The sequence below is a fragment of the Spironucleus salmonicida genome, chromosome 3 (assembly GCF_000497125.1).
Source record: "Spironucleus salmonicida strain ATCC 50377 chromosome 3, whole genome shotgun sequence".
Taxonomy (NCBI): domain Eukaryota; phylum Fornicata; order Diplomonadida; family Hexamitidae; genus Spironucleus; species Spironucleus salmonicida.
In genome coordinates this window covers 580626-598202 of record NC_090598.1, presented here as the reverse complement: position 1 = coordinate 598202, position 17577 = coordinate 580626, and the positions used below count along the sequence as shown (strand labels likewise).

The following is a 17577-nucleotide window of genomic DNA, read 5'->3' as shown; positions in this document are numbered from 1 at the left end:
CACCGGGTTTAGGCTAGGATTGGCCGCCTGTGCCGCGTACAAGGCCCGCAGACATGCTATGGCGCACTCCCGCCGCCGGCGTATTTTAAGAGATTCGTTAGCGGGGGCTTTACCCTTTTGGAGACTTTCTAGGCACTCATTTTGTGCAATGCGTCCAAATATCGTTTGCTATATGCTACAGCACTAATTGGTGGAGATTATGCATTCGTACGCGTATTTCATCCCTTCCACATTTTAAAAATGCTTTCCCTGGCATACGAAATCTCAGAATCCAGCACCGCGATTTTCGTAGTAGTCGCGCTGCCCCCACAGCTGCCGCCGACGGACATCGAGATCACGCTCACGGACTCCTACCTCTCGCTGATCGCGCCCTCGCACCAGCTCGTGCTGGACTTCGCGCACCGCGTTTCGCCCCAAAACTCGGTATGCAGGGCCAAGAAGCAGCAACTGAGGCTCGAGATCCAGAAGGGCGCGGACGGGAGCTGGGGCGAAATCGTCCGGCACCTCGCGCAGAGCGAGCAGCTCGCGGTCAGGAACGCCGCGTTCCAGCGCCTGCAGCTGCAGAACCAGCAGCTGGCGCGCGAATCGAACGACATCAAGGCCCAGGCATAGCACGAGGCCGAGGAGAAGCAGATGCTCGGTAGGCAGCAGGAGCGCAACGAAATGCGCCTCCTGAAGTAGCGCCAAATCGACGACGCGAAGCGCATTCTGACATCGAATTTCGACCCCAAAACTGCTGCTATATAGCAGCTCCCAGAGCCGCGAAATTCGAACACCGTAAGCCTCACGGCGACCTTCACGAAGCGCAAGTACGCCGTCCCGGCGCGCGACAATCGCGACATGTACTTTGACGACCAAACAGGGCCGATAATTCCGGATATCAAGTCGCAGCCGGTCCAGATCATGCTCAAACAGGCCAAGAACTACGCCAACAGGCCGACACCGGAGTTCGAGTCCGCGCTCGATTTGTGCGCGCAGATCATCCAAAAGGCGCCGCTTTTCATGGACGCGACGGTTTTCATGTCCCAAATTTACCTCCGGAAGGGCCAATTCGACGACTCGCTGATTCTGACGTCGCAGATGATGAAAATCGTCGAAAATAAGCACGAAATTCAGCTCGAACAGGGCAAATCGAGCACTTTTTCGCGGGAGCTGCAGAGCAAAATACACGCTATGCACGCTGCGAGCCTCTGCGGCGGCGGGAAGGTCAGAGAGGGCCTGAAATATATGGAGAGCGCGAGCCAGCTGAACAAGACGAGTAGGGGGCTTCTGAGGGACGTTGAGGTCATGAGGAGAGTGGTGGGTCTGGTCAATTAGTGAAATTAACTGGTTTGTGCGAGATTAGATCGTATTGGGTTATTTGTGTCTTAAAAAGTAAATATATATTATTGTATAATATGTGATAACCTAGCTTTATTCATTTCTTAAATCAGAATGGACTACGAGGCTGACATGCTCAAAACGCTACAGTTCTTGCAGAAATCGCGTCAGGACTCCGCACTGCTCTAAGTTATTATCAGCAGCTAGAAAAACCTCTCGTCGGCGATTTCTGCGCTGCAGCCTCACATCAAATCGCATAAGGAAGCCTACAGAGTGCAGAAAGCAGTTTTCTGCTTTAACGACATCAGCACACAGCAGCTTATTGTGTTCCACAAGGATCTGGACTACTTTATCAGAACCTCTGAGGCGGTACTGCAGAAGTACCGCCGGCAGCTGGCGAGCACCGAGCAGGCCGTTCGCAAGGCCCTCTTCCGCATCGAAACTGGCGTTCTTATCCAGTAGAAACTGGTAGCTCGCATTGCCTTCTTACCGTGCTCCGTCGCGGTTGCCGTGTAGGGCAAGTTTTCAGTTCTTGATATCCGCACGCAGCAGCTCCGCAAGGACTTGGAGACGCTGTTGCAGCGGCGTCAGTTCGAGCATCTGCAGTTCACGGACCAACGCGTGGTCGTGCAGCTACAGGCGGCGGCGCGAGCGCGCGATTTGGTGCTGTTACTGACTGCGGGGAACTACCTCGCGCAGGTGGTAAGCGAGCTGAACGCCGTGCACGTGGCGTGGAAGGACGTCAGCCCGTACCGCCGGGCGGAGGAGCTTGCGCGCGGGGACGTCGCGGAGCAGACTTAGCGCGAGGCGTTCCCGGACGAGAGCGGGCGCAGTGCGGACAATGAAGAGGAGGCTTCATTACTGGAGTGAGACCTGTTTGCGGTTAAGGGCGCTTTCAGTGTGCATTTAGACAATTTTCAGGATCAGACTGGATGAAATATCTGGATGGAATCTTCGCACGACAGGGACGTCAGTTTGAAGAAGTATGATGGTCAGTGCCAGGATTTTACTGGCTTGCGGGCGCATGCTCTTGGCTGTCGTTGGGCATTTATGCTGAAAGACCACCCGCCGTCTTTTGGAAAAACATGTTAGGTTTCTAGTTTGTGTAGTAGACAATACTAGACATTAATATGCAAAATTATATTTCCATTTTAATAATGAAAAAATATTGCACAGCTAATAGAAGATATGAATATATTTATCTGCAGAAATGAAGAAAAACTCTGCAATAGATTATGCGTTTAACTAGGAGTCAAAGTTTATAGCCAACATCTAAAAAATACACCAAATTGATACTTCGAAATTCACATGCGACTACCCCTTGGTACTATTTCCGATATAAGAAATTCAAATCGAGAAACAGGCCATACGGAATAAACTTGAAAATGTAAAGATTCAACGTCTTAAAACACAGCAAATTCACCAATTTTTGCAATAAAACTAGTGCGAACCATTATCAGACAAAGAGTTGATATCTGTAGAAAAAGCTGCGCATAAACTTACGTAAAATAGATTATTAAACTCTCGTTCTAGTCTCAAGAGAAACACTTCATACTCATCCATTGTAAGATCCTAGAATGCAAGGAAAAATTCTTATGATAATCTATAAGACTTGAAGATTTTTGGAAGATAGTGAATACGCATTTTATAGTTAAACCAAGCCCACAATCGGATCACCAGCAGTAACACATCTGGCAGACCGTTAAACAGTTATAATGAAGGGCACTGAATAACATCGCTGTCCAGTGAGGTTTACGTCGCACTTGTCTATCTTACGGGCCGTAGTGGGCGACGCAACAGAGACCCAATCCCAGGAAGGTAGCTGTGCAGCATCCGGCGCATCTGTGGCATGGGTAGAACTGGAGTACCAGGCATCTGCAGTCGATGTGTGCACGTAGATAGAATGAAACTCCTGCACCTTCTGGATTTCGACTACCTCGTTTGATACGCCTATGGGGCAAACCCTAGCCAGGGTCTTATGGCGTATTCATAAGTTCGGATTGGCCTACTTATAGCGCATCTTATATTCAGCGATTATTTATTTATCATTGCAGATTATGCTAATCATTCTAGTAAAAAAGGGGACATACTTGGCTATTCTATCTGCAGCATGTAGAATGAATATTGTGTGCGGTATAGTATTATATACTGCGGGATTAAATAAACTAAAACTGCGCCACATAATATATCTATACTATACGGTAGCCTGTACATATTCCCAGCCGGCTTGTCGTAAAATATCCAGAGGCTCAAACGCTAAATGGCTGCGTATGCGGGGCAGCCCACGCATGCGAGGGTCCTCCAGCCGATCACACCACTTAGCATATAATATACGCCGCACCGCAGAATGAAGCGCAACCTATCCGCTAGCACCAAGCCCACCCCGCACGACCCACGGCAGCTAGACGCCCTCCTCCGCAGCGCGGCAGGTGCGCTCCAGCAGGCGGCTGGCTAGAACGCGCACCTGCGACAAGAGATCCAGCGGCTCAGCGGCGGCCCGCAGCAGACCCGGGGCGACACGCTGCGCCAGCTCCGGGGGCAGACCATCCTCCATCAGCAGCGCGAATACGAAGTATAGGAGAAGATGCACCTCCTCCAGGCCCAGCAGGGCGAGGTCTTCGCTCTCGAGACCGCCGTCGAGGCCCGTCTGGAGGCCCTAAACGAGGAGGGGTGCGCCGAGCTGGAGGCGCTGCGTGCCGAGTACCGCGCCACTTCAGCGATCCTGGAAACCGTGAACACCCAGATCGAGGCCCTCGCCGCGACCAGTGCGCAGACCATGCAGCTGTCCGCGGAGTTCGAGACGCAGCATGAGCACGAACTGCTCCAGAACCAGGAGCTGCAACAGCGGACCTCCCGCATCGCCCAGGACCTGCACTCAGCCCAGCGACGCCGCGCGGCCTTCGTGGCCAGGCAGCAGGTCCTAGCGCGGCAGGTGACGGACACCCAGACCGCAGTGGAGCGGGAACGCACTAATGCAGCCTCGTAGCTGCGCCAGATGGATGAGCTTGCGGCATACGACAAGGTGCGGACCATCATGCTCGAAAACGGCACGCAGCACGCCCTGGAGCAGATCCAGCGCTGCCAGCTGGAGCATATCGCTGTCTGCGAGGAGGTCCAGGCGAAGGTCGCCCAAAACGAGGATCTGCGCGCGGTGATCGACTCCTAGGCAGATGCCAGGGCGCGCATCGCTCACCAGATCCGGCAGGAACAGGAGCGCGGAGAGTCCCTCCAGCGGCAGCAGGAGGAGCTGGAGCGCCGCACACGGGCCTTCTGCGAGGGCATTCTGGGGCGGCCGGTCCGGGAAGGGGACGACCTGGAGCGCGCGCTGGAGCGGGCGATGGGGGAGCTCGCCAGCAGCCAGTGAGCTTTGGAGCTGAGCATGGAGAGTGTGAACTCCCTCTAGCATGGCTTGGACTTGGCCCGTTTCGCTAATTTTTGGTGCTCGGAGCAATCGCACCGAAATTCAACCGGACAGCTTCTGGAAGTTCCACCGTCAAGGCCCATGCGAATTTTGATTTTACGATACGAAAGTCTCTTAATTTGGCGTTCCCAGTAAGGCAAAAGCACTCATTCTGAATCTTGAAATACCGACAACTGAAATTATGATTTCAGCAGAAACTGTACTTTCAGGCAACGGAATTAGTTGCGAAATGCGGACCAGGCGATTCTAAACTTTTTTTGCGCTAGCATAATGAGCTGGAATTTGTAGCAACATTAAGTATCTCCAATTTAGGGCAAGCTGTTTAATTTGGGCTGTAAATATAAGTAGCCTCAACATACTAGATCACGTTATTTTGATCAATTTTTAAAATAAGGTGTTACACACCCATCATGTTTGATAACTGCAACAGTCACCTCATGCTAAAACTAAAGCTATAAAGGGTTTTTAACACTTAGTTGGCTGGATTTTGATGCTCTCCGTGACTGCTGCAGAAAGTACAATGTGCTTCGTCTAGAGCAGGGTATCACTTCGGTAGACGCTATGAGCATTCTGTGATACCACATATATCCGTAAAAGAGGCAGGTATGGCTATGGAATGTATCAGATTTTCTGAAGACTTTATCTAATCATCATTTTATAAATTATTATTATATTATATAAATATTTTAAATGTTAATTCATATCTACTATTGACAAACTTACTAAAAAATCAATGATAGCTAGTTAATCTTCTGTTTTCCTTGTCGTTAGAGGTGGTACCATTTTCCCTTAAGCTGACTTGGGCTAAGTTATGGGAAAAAGTCCTTCTATATTCCTTCAAAATCAAACTTATTTCTTAATGTTATTTCTCTAATCAGAATATCAATATCTTCTTCTGTCCACAAATGTTATTTATCACCACAGCTAATAGGTAATTTTTCATTTTTAAGATAAGTCCTATAGAAATCATAGCATTGTCGTGGAGATCTTTATATCTACTGTGATATAGAGACCCAATCTATTCTATTGTTCTGTAGTTGTAGTAACTCTATAAGTTTAACTTTCTCAGCGGGTAGCCATTTGTTATACGGCATTTGGAAAAAGGAATAGCAGAAATAAAAATTCTAACCTTTGCTACAATATAGACATATTTTTCTGATTTTTCAAATCTTCTAAAAAATTTCATATCTAATTACTGTTTTAATGTATATTTTTATCTAACTTACTATAAGTACATCGATTTGTGGTTTTAAATATTGTGAATTGCTCAAATTTAAAAACAATATACATTAAATTTAGAATCTAATAATAGATTCTAGTCTACCCTAAAACTATAGTATATTATAAATCAGTAGTAATATAATATAATTTTCATATATTTTGTATATTTTATAAAGCATACGTTTTAAACTAGTAATTATATATTATGTTATTATTTATAAGTTTAATTTCCGATATTGATTATACAGTAATTTAAAATTTAAATAAAAAGATTATACCGCCTAATATATAATTTGCGATAAATTTAAATGCAAATTAATCACTGCATACATAAAATATATCATCTTTTTAATTATTTTTTACGAATTTCTAATAAGCAAATAAATCATTTGAAAAATACGATACAGCGTATATATAATTTAATTAAATCATGCACTAAAAATATATATTAGAAAACAATTTACTTTATAAAAGTGTTATATCCGGTTGATTTTAACTGATGCTACTTTATCATATTAATAACGTATATGTATTATCCCTATTTGCTTAGACCAAAGACTTCAATTTGTTAATATTCTTAAACTAGTGAATAAAAGTAATCATTGAATTCCTATATAATAACTATATATAATTTTAAAATTACTTCTATCGCTTATTTTAGAAATACAAGATATTATTGAGTTAAATAGCATGATTTTATTCGCAAGTTAAATCCTTATTCTACTTTATTTTAGATATAATTTAATTTACATAATTTTCTCTTTTATAATAACAATATTATATCCTTATATATTAATATTATTACACTTCATACAATTAATGAAATCTAAAAAATTGCCTATGGTAATTTCAACAGATGAGTCTGATCCCGAAAGCAAGCCTATTAGCCGATTTCATTAGCAAGAAAATCTTGATTCGTCCAAAGCCGACTCGATTAACGTCATTAGAAATTTCTCGCAGTGTTCACCAGGAAAACAGCCTGACCAGTTCAGCAACTCCCACTTGAAGCACCAAACTAGGCCAAACCTGAACTACCAAAACCTCGATTCGAGCAAGGCGAATTCGATTGAGACAATCCGCAATTTCAGTGAAGCGACCGAATCCAAAGACTAGGGCGGCCAGAAATCGAGCAGATTCATGGTCCAGTAAATCATTGACGACTAAGATGACGACGAACTCGACCTAGAGCCCTGAAAAACAGTCATTACTGTGAGCCTTTTTTTAACTATATACAATATTTTACATAATATTAGCGATAAAACCAAGAATTCTATAAACAAAAAACCGAAAATAGTATATTATTTATATATATAAATGAACTAAATTAAAATGGGTTGCGGATAGCCCAAAATTAACATGAACTACGGCTCGTTCGAGGAGCTTCTGACGGAGATCAAATCGAAGGATTTCCAGTCGGTTTTCTACCTGGATTTCGCCCGAATTGACAATTTCGCGAAGTAGCATATTTACACGCAAATTATCCAAAACTTGGCAGCAATTCTACACATTTTCGATGCTGACCAAATCTACCCCGTTTTCCGCTTCGATGACGCTGTGTACCCCCTGCGCTTCCCAGACTTCAAAAATTACATGTTTGCAGGCGAATATCGCGTTATCGAAGAGGTCGAAAATGCCGTTAAAACGATCTCTGGGAAACAAGAGTCCACGCTCGATTGCGTCTTAGATCATGCAATTGAGCAATCTGAATAATCGCCTAATCAGCATTTAATAATGATGGTTTTAATTAGCGATTTTTGCGAAGTTACCAGCCTTACGCACAGCAAATTGGTCAAATGCAGCAGTTTTCCTGTTAGTTTTATTATTTGTGGTAGTGGGGCTGGTAGCTACAAAAAATTCATCAGTTTGGACGTCATGCGAACTCGAATTTTCGATAATTTGCACTTTGTTGATTACGGAAAAATTCAATATTAAATGGGATATTATAACTTGTTAAGCGAGGAAGAAAAAACAAAGCTGACTTAGCGTGACTTCTTGGTAGAGTTTTTTAGAGAAGTGCCTACATAAAGAAAATTAATTGATGAACTTGGAATGTTGTAGTGATTATATATGGTTAGTTCGTGTAATTAAAGTAATATAATGTAACTTAAAGCTAAATAAATATGGAATTAAAATAACAAGCATATTTTATTCTATAATTTAGTGAAAGGATCAGGAAAGTTAATAATTCTTATAATAAAATTCATAGTATAGTATCTCTTAAGCAATCTGGTTGCCATATGAATAATTGAAATTAATAAGAGATTTATTCTTAAAATAGATAGAATTCATGGTTTTAATTGATTTTAATACTAATTTTATATAACTAGAATTTGATACATACTCAGCTAAATTTAGATATTATTCAACATAAGTACTAGCTTATATAGTTATTATATTAGTAAATTTTTAATAAAAATAATATTATTAATGTTAATTTTTGTTTCTTACAATAATATTAATATTTTTTTAGGTATGAAATTATACTAAAGCCTATGAATACTTTATTTGGTTTACTTTACTTTAATATTATATCCATATACAATTAATTTCATTTTCTAAATTTATTCGATTTATTTTATTATACTCAAGTATTTTTAAAGGTTTGTAACATATTATATTATTATAATTAAATGTATATTAATAAGTATGGTTAGTATAAGATGTAAAATTTAGAACAAAACTATTTAAGATTGAAAATTAATAAATATAGAAATTATATTTATTTTCACTCCATACCACTGAAATTTAGACTATTTCCTTCGCTTCTAAGTTACTTTACGTAATCTAATGCACTATCTACCTTATCCAGTAGTTTTTCTTTAAGTGGCATAATTTATTATGCCGATCTTTTCTCAGTCTACACTGATCCTGCACTTACCGCTAATGCTTGTGTTGTCAGTGAGTTGATTTCCTCCATTTATGAAGAAATACTTTCTCTATTGTTTTATAACACATTTTCAAAAAGTGCTTCTAAATTAACATTAGGAGGTATATGTTAAACATTTTACATAGGCTTAGTTGGTATTTCCACTTCATGTTAGGAACTAATCACATAGTCATTAGCTGGAGAGACTGCCGATGGCAACATAGAGTTATTGTGTGGTGCCGAAACCTAATATTACTATTATGATGTATTTAAAGAGACAGATTAAGGGTTTTAGTTTTAAATCATAGAGATAACACTTTATTCTTTCGGTAGAAAATAGTTTGCTGCGTGTCCTCCAGAATAAACTCTATCATTTTACTATTATGCCTAATTTTCCCTTTACTAATTGCCAACTTCTGAAGTAAAAACTTCGCTAACTACACCATCAGGTGTTCCAAATTATCCTCTCTGCTCAACAATTTATTTATATCTTTATACTTACTACGCTGATTATGAACTTTATAATATACCTTCCATGGGAGTTGTATTGGCAAGAGATATTTAACTCTTTTTAGATGTTAAATCGCATATTTAAATTTAATTTTAGCTTTTATTAGATCCTCCGGAGCTTGATGACTTTTTATAAAATTCAGTTGAATTTTAACTTTGTGATGATTATCTTTCATTTTAACTCATTGGATGTTAAATAGAAGATACCAGAGAATCGTTAATCTTTGATTTAAGTTAAATTGAGTGTTTTACTTATGAAAAATCAGACAATTCCACAGCTTTAAATTTTTACTCTAACTCGTCATTAAGACGATTAAAAGCTTCGTCCGTGGCAGTCAGTGGATATGCTGTAAGCTATGGGATTTATGATGTTTATAGTGAGGTTGAATGATATTATGGTGGTTTTTATATAGAATTTAAATAAGAATTATAAGCGTTTTAATCTAGAATTAGTATCTATTATGTAGGTGATGTAATAGTTTAATCTGGTTTCTAGCTATAGTTATCCTATTTAAAATTATTATCTGATTAACTAGTTTAATTATAGATGCTGTTCTGTACATTATTTTAAACAGATTCTATCTAATTGCGTTATTTTATTGGCTATGGTGAATATATAATAGTCTATGATGATACTGTTTAATCAAAAGGGCCTGAGGAACTATATTAATGAGATTAATTTCCTTAGTTTTATAAAAATTCTTAATTATTTGTAATATACGGTGAAGTTGAAATGGAACGAGTTTCTGGCTATATTTATTATTAAAATGAGGTATTTAAGACCTGTGTCTATTATGTAGACTAAGATTAATTCATTTGTTATGTTTACTACAGAACAACATCATGTGTACTATTTTTAGAAGACTTTTAAGATGAATTTTATACAGATAAACAGTTGACCAATGAATCAATATTACTTAACTACTAAGAATTAGCATCTTGTGATTCTCTTATTTACTATGGTATAGGGAAATCTGCAATTTATTATGGATAATTAATGATAGAAGTTTACATTTCTTAGTTATTTTTTTCATTATTATTTGACTTTAAATTAACAAGATTTTCAATAATTCTTTAATTTTATTCTTATTATTATCCTAATAATTAAAACTATTATGAAAATTATTATAATACCATATTAACTTATGACGTTTATTATTCAATAATTTATTATGTAAATTATTATTATTAAGATTGTTAATCATATACATATTTTTCCAGTTATTAATGTTTTAGTTAAATTTCAGTTACATTCTTATCAAAAATAATTTATCTTGCAACCAAAGATTCTACACTCGATGAAATATTTTGCTGTTTATGCTCGAGTGACGCTACCTTATGATATATATCCTTTACACCAGAGCTTAAATTTAGTAAATTTGAAGAACTTTCATCTAGCTTTATATATATTTATTAATTCTACTAACATAGATCATCAGCTTACGATTTAACAGCATTTTCAACACTCTTAAGCTTGTTTCCCTATTTAGCCTACTTAACTTAACAGCTTTCTACCAATTAGCATAATTCGCGAACAGAAATGTCTACCTAATCGCATCGCTACATCAACTCAGACGACTACATCTGCTAATGCACGACCGAGCTAGAATGCTCCTACAGCGCCTGCTATTAAACCTTTCCGTACTATTCCAGCTAAGGTGCGATAACCTTCACATAGCACTCCTGCGGGTACGGCCGCAAACAGCACGAGCACTGCGACATTTTTACAAAAAAATTATTTCATATTATTATACATATTCAAGCATAATATATTAATTTTCAAAATGCAGCTGTCCTACATTCAGGCGATTTCGACGCTTTTTGACATGCCCCTAACAAGATTCACGGCGCTGAAGAACTACGACTTTTTCGAGCAGCAGCTCCAGAATTTGCGATTTTTCGTGGCGTCTGAGGTGCCGAAACTGGAGGAGCAGCAGGACTTTTTGGCGCAGTTCCAGCGCCTGAAGGAGCTCCTTTTGCAGCTCCAAAGGCACTGCCCGAACGTGCCGGAAATTGGCCTCTGCCTCAAGATCTGCGACGAGCATCTGCCGAAGCAGAAGCCGAAGCGGGAGACCCCTAAAATTGCCGGCACGCAGTTCGTTCAGAACAGCCCAGTGCTAAAAACCACTCCAAATGGCTACAACTCGAAAGAATAGCAGCCAAATATCATTTAAACCACTCCATTCGATCAGATTCAAGCTGTTTAGTAAGAAAAATCGCCATTTTCGCAGAAGAGTTCACCTGATAATTTTCAAGTGCAAAGGGACGTTTTAGCGTATAATAACGTGCGTGAAAAGGAAATTTTGGAGCTTCAGGAAAAGCTTAAAAATGCTGAAAATTCACTTCAGGTCGAACGGGCGAAGACGCTCAAAATGACGCAATAAAACGAATCGCTGAACGAGAATTTGGGCGGGAGCCAGGACCAGGTGCGCCTTCTGCATAGCAGAATCGCAATTTTAGAGGCCCAGATTATCGCCACAAAGAGTGCTGCGCAAGTTGTTTAGAGCACTAACGTGGAGAATTCAAGAAAAGTAACTATTAGCGCGAATTATGAGTGTTTTTTGCTAATTAGCTTGCTTTTTATGCTTTTTGGCGTTTTTATTGGTTTTCTAAAGTGAAAAATTACATATCAATATATAAAACTCGTATAATAAGGAACCTTCCATTCCTAAAAATAAATGGACAATAGTGCCCAATTGGTCAAGCAGCTTAAAGCACAGCTAGTGGAATGCCAGTTAAGACTTGTAGATGCTATCAGCATTAAATAGCAAACTCAACCGTCCGATCATGAAAAACTGCTTCTGCAAATTAGACAGTAAATGCAGTTCGCGACTGATTTGAAACTGGAAAACTAATATTTATAGTCCTAACTTTAGCAATGCAATCCAAAGGTGATAAATGATCAGCTTGTAATGCTGCAGAGCAGCCTTAAATAGGAATCTCAAGAAAATAAAACCGCCAAGAAGCAACTAGTTTCTTAGGCGCAGATTATCGAATCATAAAATAAATAATTAAACCTCATATAACAGCAAAATAAGAGTCTGAGCCAATCAGTGCAGTCTAGTGCGCTTATGAGCAGCCAGATAGAGCAAAACTCACTGTAAAAAGAGGTGGAAAAACAATACGAGCGGATCCAGTAGTTAATTACTGAAAAAGGGGCACTGGTAGAAAAAAATAAGATATTGATGCAGCAAAGTATTGACGCAAAGAAGCAGATAGCTACTTTATAGAAAATGTTGAAGAATTAGTAAAAATGAATGATCTTTGAGTTTTGTGTATTTGCTAATATTCAGTAGACTATTATGTTAAAATATCACATCTTATCCTCAAGGTCTTGAATTTCCAACTCAACATCTGAAAATACACCTTAATATTTTTCTATTTCCGCCCAATCTTCACGCAAATACGCTTCTGCCAGCTTTACTGGTAGTACTCGTGCCTTTAATAACAAAATCTCCAAATGATCTAATTTATCACCAAGCTTATTGTTTTAATTCTCCAATTATTATAGTTTAGCTTTAGTAGAATCCGTCACAGTATTATTGAGATAATTATGAATAGTTGTTTATAATAAACTTACCTATTGAGCAACTTAATTTGCATTTGCTGTATTTTAAGTCAATATAGATCGCTCATGATCAAACTTTTTACTCAAAGCTGAAAATGAGGAAACTACAGTTTCTTAGAAATCTATTAAGGAGTTATTCAACATTTCATTCTCTGGAGTTTCTGTATCTTAAAACTATGATATAAGTTCGTGCATGTTTGTATTTACACACTAAGAATCTGGTTAATTCATTTATATAAAAACAAAATGCGCGGTTTTAATAAATATATATAATTATGTTAAAATTTGTTTAAATACTTAATATATTTCTTAACTATGATATTATGTAAAATATTTTCAATAATATTACAATTTTTAAAAATAATATTATAAATAATCGTAATAGTAATAATAATGCTTGCTATATAGGCATAACTAAAATTCAGATTTATATTAAATTTAGAATTCGAGTAATTATGTAAATATTTATATAAGTCTAACTGTTATTATATATTTTACTAACAAGCTATAAAGCTCATTTACTCTCTTCATTTAGAAAAATAAATATTATGATATTTATTATTATATAAAAAATATGAATAATAATAATTTATAAGCCATTTTCACTTCTAAATGAAATAAAAGTCTAAATAACTGTATGCCGAACAAGAAATGGACGAAATGTTGTTGTCTAATAAGAAATCGGTTGATGATGCTCTTAAATTTCTTGGTATTGATGATATATTTAATGCTGACAATGATGATATTAATATGATCGATGACGATGAGTTTTTCTCTAAATAAGCAGTTGAAGAAAAATATGAGAAAGAAGAGGAACTTCAAGAATCAGAATAAATTAATTTTCATATAGCTGAACCGCCACAAAAGGTATCACCAATTATCCTTTAAATTGATTAACCAAATTCTTCTACTCTTCCTAAAGATGCTTATAACTAACTAATTAAAGCTTTAAACCGTCTATCTGAGTCTAATATTCCAGAAACTGCATAAATTTTTACAAAATTCTAAGCACTAGATTTATACTAACCACTTCTTGATTTTATTTTATCCTTTGACTAAAATCAGAATCTTACAGCAGTTTTAGCAGTTTTCACATACTAACTTTATGTAAGTCTAACTAGAAGCAATTATAATAATATGCTAAAATCATTTATATAATTTTAATTGTCTACTCCTTCATTGAATATGCTAGAATTTTTATCATTTTGTACACATTGGCGATGTTTTCCAGTAGAAATTTTAATTAATCTGCTTGAAAATCAACATCTTTTATAAATTATGAATTCTGTTCGAATCGCTTCAGTATAAATTCAAAACGATAAATTGGTTAAAAAGGTTCTAAAAATTATAGAGAAATAAACGTATGTAGATATAATAGATCTGGTTCGGGTTCAAATTTTAAATGATATGTTAGTCTAAAAACAAATTAGCCTATTTAAATAGTCATTTTTATCAATTTTAGAAACTGAGTATCAAAATATACGAAAATCAGCAACAAAACAAGGCCTACGAGTTTAGTGTGAATACGATTATGTGAATATGGATTTGTAAAAATTTATTTTATCAAAAAATGATAAAAATGCCACAGTTGAAGTTATAAATCCAGTTATTTATTTAAATGCATCACTTCAAGAATTTAATGAGCAAAAAATATCTAATTCCGTTTTATTTTCTAGATTTTAAAATATCATATCATAAGAAAATAAGACTCAATTCTAAAACTACTTTTCACTTCTTTTCACTCATATCTAGATCTCACCTTTTACTCCTATTTTTGTAGAGATTATTAAATTTCTAATAGTTTCTGCTCCTAATTTAAATGCAGTAAGAGGATTTTTTTGGGATTTTTAAGCTAAACTAGGTAATAAAAAATCTAATTAAATAGCATAAATTTCACTTCTTTAGGGAATATTGGTTACTGCTGAATAGGATTAAGGAAAGTTAGAAAATGTTATTCGAGGATTTGATCGAAAAAGGATCGACATGTTAAAGAAAGACTAGATATTTTGGGATATATGTTGGATGAAGATTTTAAAAGAAGGTGTAGGAAACTTAAATGAAGCTGAAATAGAAAATTTTATCAAGTATGGTAAATAGTTATAGAAGAATGCAGATGATATGGGGAAAATTGTTGGTGTAGTTGGATAATTTGAATGGTAGGATCGCTGGAATATAGTATTTTCTGCATGGAGAGGATGAGTTACCGTGTGAAAATTTAACGTTAATCTAGTATTTATAGGATGTTTACAATGAATTCGACTAATAATAACTTGAAATTTAAATATCAATTATATTATTTGAGTATCTCAGTAATTTACTTTTAATATTTATATTTCTACAATCAAATAGTCTAAAATTTTAAATAAATCAAATATTGCATAATTATACCCTATCTTATTTGCTTCTATATGCAATCATTCGTAATATTTATCTATTTGATTATTTCTTTTTAAATTTAAGAATATAATCTGATTGTTAATTTAGTTAAAAATAGTACACTTTCAATAAATATTTAGTGGGAAAAGATGTTCAATAAAGTCCTTATTATGACCACTACAAAAACTGTAATCTAACTTTATAATTTTAATAATACAAGTGGAAATACTAAACCTTCTTTTATTATTCTAGCTACGTATGTATAAATTATTTAGTATTTTAAAATAGATATATCACTGATTGTGGACAAAATTTAATTATTTATTATTGATTAACAATTGACTAATATTACCTGAACAGTAATTGTAATAATTTAGCGAAAAATTAGGTATACACTTTAAAAAATAATTTTTATTGTAATTTTCAATGCTCATATTTTAATTACTTTTTTCTTTTGCAGATACTTTTTAATATGACCCATGCTGTTTAGACAAAAAGACCCGAAACTAAAAATAACCATCCTTACCAAAATATATCAGCTTAAATAAGAGGATTTATATTCTCAATCTAATACTAGCTCCCAAGAATATACACTAACCCAAAATATTGCTGAAAGCTGATTTAATCTATTAATATTTATGTTTTTAAATCTATATTAAAACAATAAATATTGTCTACTGATGGATATTAAAAATTATCCAATATTGATATGTCAATCTATCTCTGTTAATACATTTCAATGCTTTTTCCAATCTTCATTTCAATTGTTGCGAATGTTCGACTAGTAGATATTGTATGTGGTAATACTATGCAAACCCTCTTGCTTGTTAGTACAATATCACATTCTCCTCCCGGTATTATCGTCGAGGCAAATATGTAAGAACCAACGTAGGTTTTGTCTTAGCTATATGCTTTGTAGATAACACTTAATGTAACATGGTTTATATGCTCAGATACTTGCATTAGAGCATTTTAACAGTCCTCCATGCTGTCGTAATCCGATATCTCCCACGCACTGCATGTAACATAATCATCTAACTCAAAAGGTGTATTCACATAAAATTAAATTTGGAATGTGTACCCTCTATTATCTTGAGCTACAATCCAATATTATTTTTCGAAAAACTCTTAAAATGAGCAATCCGTTTTTTTAGTTTAAATTATGTGAATAACGTTATCAGAAAATGATAGCTAGGAGGAGCTTATACAATCACCATCGGTAACTCTATCTTATATCTGAATGCTAAATACTAGGTTAAATGGAATTTCAATTGATATCTTTTATTCTTTTCCGTATGAATCGATATACACATTTTCAGCTTTAATCTTATTTGGAATTACCAAGTAAAGCTAGTAATCTAAAAAGTTGCTAGAAGAAATCGTGACGCTAGCATTTTTACATAACCTTTTTTCTGCATCTGTTCCACTTGCACAATCCATCCCTTATAGTACCAATTTCGTGAAATCAAATTTGTCCTTTTCGATTGTTTTTGTATATAACTTATCACCATTTAAAATAGATATATAGTAAGGATCTCCTGTACTCTTTACATTACAGTTTGGATTTATTTCAATTTTCGGAAGTATTGATTTATAAGTTGTAAACTATATTGTAGGATTATAAATACATTCATTATAATTATAATATGTTTCTAACAGTTATCCAACTACTCCTTATTAAATTTAATTATTATCTAGAAATGTTATTTAGTAGGATGCAATCACAAATTTCTTAGCGTCATCAGTTTTAGCACCATTTTACGGGAAAAGTTCAACATCAGCATTTTAGAATGCATTATAAAACTGAAAATTAGATCTAAATAAAATAACTCCTATTTAAACCTCATAAATAGCTGTTTAATTACTTTATGATGAGCAAGTTATTTTTTCATTTGGTTTTAGATTCACTTGTGGCGTTGTTATCAATATGACTCTATTGGTCAGAGGATTTAGTATCACTCTAGATGACTGCATTTAGCATGTAAAAAATAATAATATAATCATTCTTTAAAATAAAATATTTATAATATGTAAAACTAATGATGATAATAAACTTTATCTGAAATGTGTTTTTAATATGGAATATATTTTCACAAATATTTAAATTTAGTCGTATACATTTTTCGTTTTAAACGATTTATTGGTTTTAAATTATATAATATAATTATCAATCATCATAAAAAGAAGAAGCTAACAAGATTTTTTAATTTTTATTAATAAATATTTGTAATATTAGAATTTTTAAACTAAATATATTAGCGTACTCATTAATATGTTATTATAAATAATACTTTA

The 17577-nt window shown here is 35.8% G+C and overlaps 15 protein-coding genes across 15 annotated transcripts; 11 read left to right on the top strand and 4 right to left on the bottom strand. All coding sequences in view use genetic code 6, as the record gives it.

Annotated features, from left to right (window-relative positions):
- Positions 1-240: 240 nt before the first annotated feature.
- Positions 241-1320, top strand: SS50377_22619 (uncharacterized protein; the record flags this gene model as incomplete). The annotated part of the gene is made up of 1 exon (XM_067906507.1): positions 241-1320. The coding sequence occupies one exon, from the start codon at positions 241-243 to the stop codon at positions 1318-1320; it is 1080 nt and encodes a 359-aa protein (XP_067765775.1).
- A 114-nt stretch (positions 1321-1434) lies between these two features.
- Positions 1435-2190, top strand: SS50377_22618 (uncharacterized protein; the record flags this gene model as incomplete). The annotated part of the gene is made up of 1 exon (XM_067906506.1): positions 1435-2190. The coding sequence occupies one exon, from the start codon at positions 1435-1437 to the stop codon at positions 2188-2190; it is 756 nt and encodes a 251-aa protein (XP_067765774.1).
- A 340-nt stretch (positions 2191-2530) lies between these two features.
- SS50377_22617 (uncharacterized protein) lies at positions 2531-2956 on the top strand (the record flags this gene model as incomplete). Its single annotated transcript, XM_067906505.1, has 1 exon — positions 2531-2956. The coding sequence occupies one exon, from the start codon at positions 2531-2533 to the stop codon at positions 2954-2956; it is 426 nt and encodes a 141-aa protein (XP_067765773.1).
- Positions 2957-3035: 79 nt separating this feature from the next.
- SS50377_22616 (uncharacterized protein) lies at positions 3036-3227 on the top strand (the record flags this gene model as incomplete). The annotated part of the gene is made up of 1 exon (XM_067906504.1): positions 3036-3227. The coding sequence occupies one exon, from the start codon at positions 3036-3038 to the stop codon at positions 3225-3227; it is 192 nt and encodes a 63-aa protein (XP_067765772.1).
- Positions 3228-3580: 353 nt separating this feature from the next.
- On the top strand, positions 3581-4684 carry SS50377_22615 (uncharacterized protein; the record flags this gene model as incomplete). Its single annotated transcript, XM_067906503.1, has 1 exon — positions 3581-4684. The coding sequence occupies one exon, from the start codon at positions 3581-3583 to the stop codon at positions 4682-4684; it is 1104 nt and encodes a 367-aa protein (XP_067765771.1).
- Positions 4685-5011: 327 nt separating this feature from the next.
- Positions 5012-5317, top strand: SS50377_22614 (uncharacterized protein; the record flags this gene model as incomplete). Its single annotated transcript, XM_067906502.1, has 1 exon — positions 5012-5317. The coding sequence occupies one exon, from the start codon at positions 5012-5014 to the stop codon at positions 5315-5317; it is 306 nt and encodes a 101-aa protein (XP_067765770.1).
- Positions 5318-5439: 122 nt separating this feature from the next.
- Positions 5440-5835, bottom strand: SS50377_22613 (Myb-like DNA-binding domain-containing protein; the record flags this gene model as incomplete). The annotated part of the gene is made up of 1 exon (XM_067906501.1): positions 5440-5835. One exon carries the CDS (start codon positions 5833-5835, stop codon positions 5440-5442), a length of 396 nt encoding a protein of 131 aa, XP_067765769.1.
- Positions 5836-6781: 946 nt separating this feature from the next.
- SS50377_22612 (uncharacterized protein) lies at positions 6782-7156 on the top strand (the record flags this gene model as incomplete). The annotated part of the gene is made up of 1 exon (XM_067906500.1): positions 6782-7156. The coding sequence occupies one exon, from the start codon at positions 6782-6784 to the stop codon at positions 7154-7156; it is 375 nt and encodes a 124-aa protein (XP_067765768.1).
- Positions 7157-7276: 120 nt separating this feature from the next.
- SS50377_22611 (Copine I) lies at positions 7277-8023 on the top strand (the record flags this gene model as incomplete). The annotated part of the gene is made up of 1 exon (XM_067906499.1): positions 7277-8023. The coding sequence occupies one exon, from the start codon at positions 7277-7279 to the stop codon at positions 8021-8023; it is 747 nt and encodes a 248-aa protein (XP_067765767.1).
- A 664-nt stretch (positions 8024-8687) lies between these two features.
- On the bottom strand, positions 8688-11060 carry SS50377_22610 (uncharacterized protein; the record flags this gene model as incomplete). Its single annotated transcript, XM_067906498.1, has 1 exon — positions 8688-11060. One exon carries the CDS (start codon positions 11058-11060, stop codon positions 8688-8690), a length of 2373 nt encoding a protein of 790 aa, XP_067765766.1.
- Positions 11061-11122: 62 nt separating this feature from the next.
- SS50377_22609 (uncharacterized protein) lies at positions 11123-11956 on the top strand (the record flags this gene model as incomplete). Its single annotated transcript, XM_067906497.1, has 1 exon — positions 11123-11956. The coding sequence occupies one exon, from the start codon at positions 11123-11125 to the stop codon at positions 11954-11956; it is 834 nt and encodes a 277-aa protein (XP_067765765.1).
- Positions 11957-12016: 60 nt separating this feature from the next.
- Positions 12017-12595, top strand: SS50377_22608 (uncharacterized protein; the record flags this gene model as incomplete). The annotated part of the gene is made up of 1 exon (XM_067906496.1): positions 12017-12595. One exon carries the CDS (start codon positions 12017-12019, stop codon positions 12593-12595), a length of 579 nt encoding a protein of 192 aa, XP_067765764.1.
- A 56-nt stretch (positions 12596-12651) lies between these two features.
- On the bottom strand, positions 12652-13137 carry SS50377_22607 (uncharacterized protein; the record flags this gene model as incomplete). The annotated part of the gene is made up of 1 exon (XM_067906495.1): positions 12652-13137. The coding sequence occupies one exon, from the start codon at positions 13135-13137 to the stop codon at positions 12652-12654; it is 486 nt and encodes a 161-aa protein (XP_067765763.1).
- Positions 13138-13518: 381 nt separating this feature from the next.
- Positions 13519-15105, top strand: SS50377_22606 (uncharacterized protein; the record flags this gene model as incomplete). Its single annotated transcript, XM_067906494.1, has 1 exon — positions 13519-15105. The coding sequence occupies one exon, from the start codon at positions 13519-13521 to the stop codon at positions 15103-15105; it is 1587 nt and encodes a 528-aa protein (XP_067765762.1).
- A 600-nt stretch (positions 15106-15705) lies between these two features.
- Positions 15706-17256, bottom strand: SS50377_22605 (uncharacterized protein; the record flags this gene model as incomplete). The annotated part of the gene is made up of 1 exon (XM_067906493.1): positions 15706-17256. One exon carries the CDS (start codon positions 17254-17256, stop codon positions 15706-15708), a length of 1551 nt encoding a protein of 516 aa, XP_067765761.1.
- Positions 17257-17577: the final 321 nt, after the last annotated feature.